This window comes from Protomyctophum parallelum, assembly GCF_964188405.1.
Source record: "Protomyctophum parallelum genome assembly, chromosome: 4".
Classification (NCBI taxonomy): domain Eukaryota; kingdom Metazoa; phylum Chordata; class Actinopteri; order Myctophiformes; family Myctophidae; genus Protomyctophum; species Protomyctophum parallelum.
Window position 1 is genome coordinate 499,202 of NC_139700.1, and position 8,299 is coordinate 507,500.

At 40.3% G+C, this 8,299-nt stretch overlaps 1 protein-coding gene across 3 annotated transcripts in view; it reads right to left on the reverse strand.

Moving 5' to 3' along the window:
- carmil2 (capping protein regulator and myosin 1 linker 2) overlaps window positions 1–8,299 on the reverse strand; it is an 87,267-nt gene that overhangs the window by 63,263 nt on the left and 15,705 nt on the right. For all 3 annotated transcript variants that reach the window (XM_083762376.1, XM_083762375.1, XM_083762377.1), the window contains 5 exons: window positions 8,193–8,274; window positions 5,010–5,106; window positions 4,083–4,137; window positions 2,344–2,516; window positions 1,707–1,775 (listed from right to left, as the gene is read on the reverse strand). In XM_083762376.1, coding sequence (XP_083618502.1) covers window positions 1,707–1,775; window positions 2,344–2,516; window positions 4,083–4,137; window positions 5,010–5,106; window positions 8,193–8,274 — 476 coding nt within the window. The remainder of the gene's footprint in view (window positions 1–1,706; window positions 1,776–2,343; window positions 2,517–4,082; window positions 4,138–5,009; window positions 5,107–8,192; window positions 8,275–8,299) is intronic.

The window sequence follows — 8,299 nt, forward strand, 5'->3', positions numbered from 1 at the left end:
GGTTTCGTAGTACACCCACATCTCCACGGCATTTATAAAGTGATCGCAAACAGCTGATCCTTCCTTAATTTCGTTCTCACGTTAATAAATGTCACGGCTGAATTTGATCTGGCACGCCCTAAGAAATCAAGCCTCGCCCTCGTTTTTGCGACCTGAACCACTGCTATACGATCTGGAAACCATGGTTACCGTGCCTTTCTGCCCGCCTCACCCCCCTCTCTCATACACACACACACACACACACACACACACACACACACAGACAGACGCACACAAGCTGCACGCACACGCAACTTGCAAGCCCAACTAACTGGTGTGTTGTTAAATAAATAAACAACGAACACCTGCATGAATTAAATAAAGTTGTAGGCCTACCCTGTCTGTTCCCTCTCACCTCGCTTGCCTTGCTGTCATGTCCACGCACGCACGCACCTACATGACACATTAAATAAAGCTGTCTGTTTCTCCTCTCGCTTCGTTTCCCTTGCTGCCCGCCTCACCCCCCGCACACATATCGCAATGTTTCACTGTGTGTTGTTAGTTGTATATTAAATCATTAAAGTATTTTTAATTTAATATACAACAAGATATATTAGTGAACGAAAACCTGAACCTGTGAACCATAATTAAATAACAAATAGGCACACACACGCTGCTGTTTTGCAGGTGCTCCTCCTGTCCAGTGTGTCTGTCTGTCTGTCTGTCTGTCTCTCTCTATCACAGTGGTCCGTCCGTGACCAACTGACCATGCACGTTCCGACGTTCTACAGTCTATTTAGATTGCCTCGCAGACGTTAGTCACTGCAGTGGCCGCCGGCCGGGCTGTCAACTGTCATTATATGAATGTGCAGCAAAAACCGTAGCCTCATGTGGCTGGTGGTTGCTTGGCTGGGTAATATACCTATATATCTCTGATGCAGTTCCCACTTGCGCTGGGAGCCTGGCACGGTACATTTGGCATTGAGCGACGCGTCAGGTTTATTATATTGCACATACCGTAAGAAAGACATCGGCCTTCATGCTGTAGATTAGGCTACAGTAGGCTATACCACGTTGGGACTGCTGCACTATACTCTCCAACGTCCCGTCATGGAAATATTTCAGCACAGACAGCCCAAATCCTCGCATGTATGCGCTCATGCAAAACACTGTTTAAATGGCTTAAGCATCTCTTGCAACATTGTTTTTAATTGCGCGATTTTATCTCCTACTAATTTCATATGACACATGTATTCCTTAACATTTTTATTTATTTATTTTTTACATGTAGCCCATATACATTATACATACCTTTTATATAAACATTTTAGGAGTGAATACATATATGTTTAGATGCCTGTGACAGCCTCTCAGCAGTTCAGACAAGGCTGCTCCGCTTGTGTAAAACAGAAAAACAGCGTACGCCAGCTGAAGAGTAGACGTGACTATTTGTCCTACTCAAGTTCAATTTCAAGCTTTGCCGGAAATGTTAAATGCCGAAAATGTCGGTAATTTCGGCGTGCGCCCATATTTTGTCGTACGCACGGTTGATAAATGAGGGCCTAAATGTCTCTATCCATCATCCACATCAGTCCATAGGCTCATCTATTATTACATGTGGGAGAATTCCACGCCCACAGAAAGCACGTGGCGTTAGACACCTGCATGCATGCGTGCGTGCGATGCGTGCGTGCATGTGTGTGTGTGTGTGTGTGTGTTGTGCAGACCTCTCCAAGGCATCAGCCACATCCTGGTAGCCCCTTGCAGTCACATTGTTTCTGTCCCATACCAGAGTCCTAGAGAGAGAAAGACGTTTACTTAAATGCTACGCTAGACACTTAGCTTTAAAGACCAAGTGCAAACTACTTTGCCTTTTTCTTTACTATTTTGAAAAACATTTTTTTTAAATAAAATTTAAAATACTTTTTTAATTTAAAATCTACAAAGACACGTTGTGAGCTGGATTGGTTAGAAAATGTTTTTCAAAATAGTAAAAAATAAAAAAGTAGTTTAGGTATACGAAACGTAGAATACGAATACGGTAGACGAAAATAGAGCCATGAAAGTACAAAGGAGAAAGAATGTTGGCAGTAAATGCCAACATTCCCATACAAATATAAGAACTAAGGACACTGTCAGACAGTGGTCTGACCTAAGGTCGATTGGCAGGCACATATCTAAGATCTTTGCTCCGTCCTAACTTTTACTGTATCTTATCTGTGGTTATCTCTTTACCCATTTACAATTTAGGCATTTAGCAGATGCTCGTAATGTCCAGAGTGACAGTAACCAAGAACAACACAGGTAATATTCAAATTGTTGACCATTGAGATGGCCTCTTGTGTCTGTGTGCATGACGTATACCTCAGTTTAGTGTTGGTTAGCAGTGCTTTAGCCAGCATCTTGGCCCCGGTGTCACCTATGGCGTTTCCACTGATGTCAACCTTAGCCAGTGTGGCGTTGCTGCCCAGAAGGTTGATCAGCGTGGTGGTTCCCGCCTTCAGCTTCGAGTCACACACCGAGAGGGACTCTAGTGGCTGGGGAGAGAGAGAGAAAGAGGGGGGGGGGGGGGGAGAGGTGCGGAGGAAGACAGGAATATATAGTTATTATATATTTAACCAATGCAAAAAGGTTCTAAAACCTAACAGTTTTCTGAAAAACCTGTGCTGTGCTCAACATTTTTCATGTCAAGGACCCCCAGAATTATCTGTATTTGGCCGTGGACACCCGTCTGAAAATATGGCACCCCCCAGAAGCAAAGATTTTAGTTAAAACATTCGCTCTGAAAGAATATATATTCAAAGATTTGTGCCACAAGAATTGATGCTGCTTCTACAAATGCCTTCCAGATCTGTAGTTCTCACACTTTCAACATTATTCCAAGTGAACAACAGGTCTGCTATACAAATACAATACTGGTGGTTCTCAAACTTTTTTATTACCATAAGTTTCTCACAGTTACAGACCTGTTTGGGTCCATTTGCGACCCCTAGGAATCGTTAAAAGGAAGCGTTAAGGAATGGGACCATTAACAGAGAAGAACGTATTTGAAGAACTTATTTGCACCTACTGTGATATAAATGATATTGAGAATGAGTTCCATTTTCTTTTCTATTGCCCGTTGTATCATGAGCTACGTCAAAAGTTTTTTAACAGATGTAAAAATATAGATCTGATGTGGTTAAGTGATGCAGAGCGACTGAGATGGATTTTCGAACAAAAGATATTTGCATTAGCAGAATATATAGAGAAAGCTTGGGACATACAGACAAAGAAAACTTATATGTGATGTATTTTATTTTATTTTATGATAATGCTTATTATTTTGTTTTGATCAAATACTTTGTGTAACTTCTGTGTGGGAAGTGAAACGTGATATTGTTTATTTATGTTGTTGGTGTCTTATAATCCCGTAAGGGATGGGTCTTAATGACAATTACGAAAATAAAAATTCATTCATTCATTCATTCATTCATTCAGAGAGAATCGGAATTGAATCGGAATCGGTTTCATGACATTATTTTAATTTATTTTATTATTTTTGTTTTTATTTTAGGTTTTATGACCTCAATTACACCCAAACAACCTGAAATTTGTGGATTTTCAGTGGTCTGTGGTTTTCTATGTGTTCTGAAACAGGCAACAGTGACATCTGCTGGGCAAATTGTAATGTCATATATGGCATTTGTGGAGTCTTACCTCACACGTGACTCCACAGGCAAATCAGAGCAGCTTGTTTGAGCCAGAAAAGCCCAGAACACAGACAATCTACTGAATGTTAAAAGTGCATACCATACATGTGTGCAATTGAGCTCAGAAAACCTAAACAAAAATAAATAAGAACAATTACAAAAACTTCACCATCCCTTTAAAATCCTAAAGGTTCTCAAGCCCGACGGACGGTATGCACATCCGACCCAGAGTATTATACTACAGACACATTTACTGTAATTCAGACCTACAAGTGTTCATTGATTGGATATCTACAAAATGTAGGACGGATGAGATAGAAGATAGACAAGAGATATGAATCAGTCACTTCAAATCCCCGCTCAGTAAAATTGCATGTTGTTTAGAAGATCAGAAGAACAGGTGTCACTCACACACTCCTCTTCTTGTATGAGTTCAGCGATGCGCTGAAGAACGTCAGTCAAAGCTCTGAGAGACAAACATGACACCAGTGAACAATTCATTTAGATTTAAATGTCCTACAACATGAAATTCAACTTTTCAAAAATTCTTGGTGGTTTTTTTGGCGCTCCCCTGTGTGTTTTCTACCCTCATGAAAACGCAATTTTGAACAATGCAGGCTTTCTCATCATATAGAGGCTTTAATGGAAATTGCTCTCAGGAACAGCTCAACTGATTTAGTCATGCGCGTGATGTCAACTGTATCACCCTACTTTGTATAATTCCGCACCCTCTTCAGTTAAGTCTTCAGTTCCAAATGCACATTTCCATTTTGTTTATAATGTCCGCCATTGTTGATTTTCCAAGTTGGCATGGAATGGAAACAAGCCTGGGTTTATCTAGCATCAGTCATATAATGATAAACTTATTTGCATATCCCACTACCTCAGGACATTGTGGTAGGTACTGCAGCTAAAACGGCTTCAGAAGCCAGAAAGAAATGACATGAACTGATATCAGAGTGGTGATTTAGGCTCATACCATTAGAAATACGTTTGAGGGACATAAACAATATGATATTAAATATTAAAAACAGTTTTAAAATGCATGTTGTAGTTCCTTTAAAGCTCTGAGATACCATGCAGCGAACAATGTATTTAGACTTAAAATAAAGCTCTGGCCTCTGGGACACAAAGAGGATACCAGTGAACAATGAATTTAGACTTAAGAGTTATACACATTTCCATTGGGTTATACATTGGTTACATTTGCACAGTGACTTAAAACTGGATAAATTAACATTTTACTGATTTTGTATTTTGAACCATTGTATTCCAAATTTGTATAATGAGAAATATAGGCCTACTAGTAGGTTTGGGCAAAAGAGAGACGTTTCTGACCTAGATTTCATGGCAAAGTTTCTCCCCAGCGCGAGATGTCGCAGTGAGTGACACCGACCGATAGACAACACCAGAGTTACCATGTCGCTCTCAAAACCTACATGGAGAGAGATTGTGTAAGAGAGATTAAGCCAGACAGACAGAGAGAGAAAGAGATATTTCACATAGGTTCGACTGGTAGATGGAACAAACTGCAATGGCATTTACAATATATAACAGTTAGACAAAGTCAGCTTTCAAATCATGGTGTCAGTCTGTTTCAACTGGGATTTGGGGGGAAACGTCAACTCCATGTCCTCTGCATTGAAAATTTTAAAGGGGGGAAAACGTTTTTGGGGACAAACTTGCTGCTGACATGGCTGCGCATCTGAAAGTGCAATATTTCCAGAGACTAATGGATTTGGGAATCTGCAACTGAAGGGAACTTTGTGATGGTGCCAACGTATAGCTATAGCAATGTAACATAACACCTTTCAGGACTTTCAAGAGTGTCATCAACTTCCTCTTGAAGACCTCACCGTCTCTAATGGTCCATCTGTTACTGTAAACAAATAACTATCCGAGCTATTATTAGGATTTAATACCGTGAAATATAACAATAACTTCAACGTTGATCCTGATAGGTGCAGAAAACTGCAGGAGCAGGAAAGAGGGGGGATATGGTGAAGAGTGCAGTCTGTTATAGTAAAAAAGGTGCAGGTGATGGAATCAGTCTGGTTCGTTAAACGTAACCATGTGACCGTGAAGGCCACGGCTAAACTTCTTGCCACCAGGTGTGAAAACTAAAGGGTTAGGCAATGTGATGAATTGAATATGAAGGACGCCGATGGAAACAAGCAGGGCAAAAATAACACAATAATAGCAGAAGCACAAGCTCACAACACGTCGCAACGTGACACTTTGTGAGATTGTAGTTCGGCTATTTGACATAGATTTGATGTAGAGGGGAAATATGGCGGGGCCAAGTACAGACCCCTGGGAGAGTGTACAGAGAGGGTACAAATGGAACCAAAAGGAACCTATACGGGTAACTCTCAGATTTAAATTAACATTTGTTTTACAATTTTAATTGGGGGTCCCAGAGATAGAAATGCCATTAAATGAGGGTCCGTAGAGTAGACTACCGGTAATTCACGTCAAACTGGGGGTCCTTGAAATGAATCGGGTTGAGAATCACTGCTAGAGCCGTACAAATCTTCTCTCATGGGGGTCCCTGGCATATCCTTTCAAATGGGGGTCCGTGGGCTAATTAGTGTCAATTTGGGGGTCCTTGACCTGAAAAAGTTTGGGAACCACTGCTATAGACATCAGAGTTAGGGACCTAAATCAGTGTTAAGGACCTGCCTCACATACAGTCGTCAGTGAAAGTGTTGACTGTCTGGGTGACCGACATGTCAGTGTCATGACAGATTGTTCTACTTTGTGGGCATATATTTTATTCATTGGGGAGCATCTTCTGAATACAAAATGGTCCCTGCATGCTGCGTGTGCGGTCTTCTTCAAGGAGAGACTCCCAGGAGAGGAGATTCATCCATCACAAGGACACAAATAGCATCATTCAGACAAACAGTATATGGATCAAAGAATAGAGAGAGAGAATATGTTCATTCATCCCATTTAGAGGCCGATTCTAAAAGAATGTAAAAGGCTTCAAAACAGTTTTCAGAAAAACCTATGTTTCTATGTCAGTGGTGCTCAACTTTTTCCACATCAAGGAGCCTCAGAATTATCTGAAATTGGCTGCGGACCCCATCTGAAAATAATTACTTTCAGGGACCCCCCCCAGAAGCAAAGATATGAGTTAAAAACGTTTGCTGTGAAATAATATATATTCAAAGATAAACTATCTCCTCCTTCTCCCCATCCTCTCCTCTCCACTCACCCTAAAACCGCTCCTCTCCTCTTAAACCAGTCTGTCCTTTTCACACATTTTCTCTTTCCAGACACCATTCATTTTTTCCATAGAGATTTCCAAAAACATTTGTATAAATTATTCTAAGCCTAGATTCGAGCCATCTAGGATCCTGGGGAATCATGACCATAAAACATTTGATTCTGTGGAGAAAAAAAAGGACTTGAATATGTAATTATATGATACCCTTTGTTTAGCTTTTTCTTTTTCTTTTTTAATGGTCATGAATCGCCAGGATCCGGGATGGCTTGATTCTAGGCTTAAAATAATTTATATAAATATGTTATGAAAAATGGATGAATGGCATCTGGAACGATGGAACCAGAAAATGGATGAAAGGCGTCTGGAACGATGGAACCAGAAAATTGCTGCCACTGCCATGTCCTATTCCGCATCCCTTTACCTTTATCGCCCATTTTCCACAACGATCAGCAGGACTAGGAAGTGAACTTGAATGCAATTGAAAGTGTATATATATTAGGGCCGGGACTAATTGCGATTAATTTAGATTAATTAACTACAGAAAAATGTATCGCGATTAACTACAGATAAATTAATCACACTTTTTTTTCACCGCGGAACGTTTCTCACTGGGCGCTTTTCTATAGTACTGAAAACTGGAAATAATAAAAAGTCACCCCATGTTGTGTTGCCTAGAACTGGAGGTCTGACAAAAAACAGTAACAATATGAAGTAAGTACAGCTTTGTGATGTCACTGAGATGTACTTGTTACTGTTACTAATTTTTTTTCAGACCTCCTGTTCTAGGCAACACAGAATGGGGTGACTTTTATTATTATTTCCACAACAGGTATATTAATGACAGTAAAATGTTGAAAATGAGTGGTATCCTGTAGTCACTATTCATTGATTCACTGGGATACCAAAAAACATAAAAAAAAAGGTTTCTCGCTGTTCTCGGGTTGAATATTGATATGCGATTAAAATGCGATTAATCTAGATTAATTAATCGCAAAGCCTCTGATTAATTAGATTTTTTTTTTTAATCGAGTCCCAGCTCTAATATATATATATAGATATACACACACGCACACTCTAAAGCATTGAGATGGGGTGGGGAGAGAGAAACAGATGGACCTCACCAATCTCTCTCTCTCTCTGGAGATACCCATGCAGTCAGAATAATTTATATGGTTTCTCTCTGTGTTAGCATAATACAGATGAAAGGTGATTCATCACTTGAACAAACTTTGTTCTATCTGTCTGTCTGTCTGTCTGTCTGTCGTGCGTGCGTGCGTGCATGTGCGTACCATTGTCAGAGATATCCAGACTGCTAATGGCGTTGGTTTCAAAGATGTGTTCTTGTATAACCTGGGCCCCCGCTGAGCGTAACTACACACACACACACACACACACA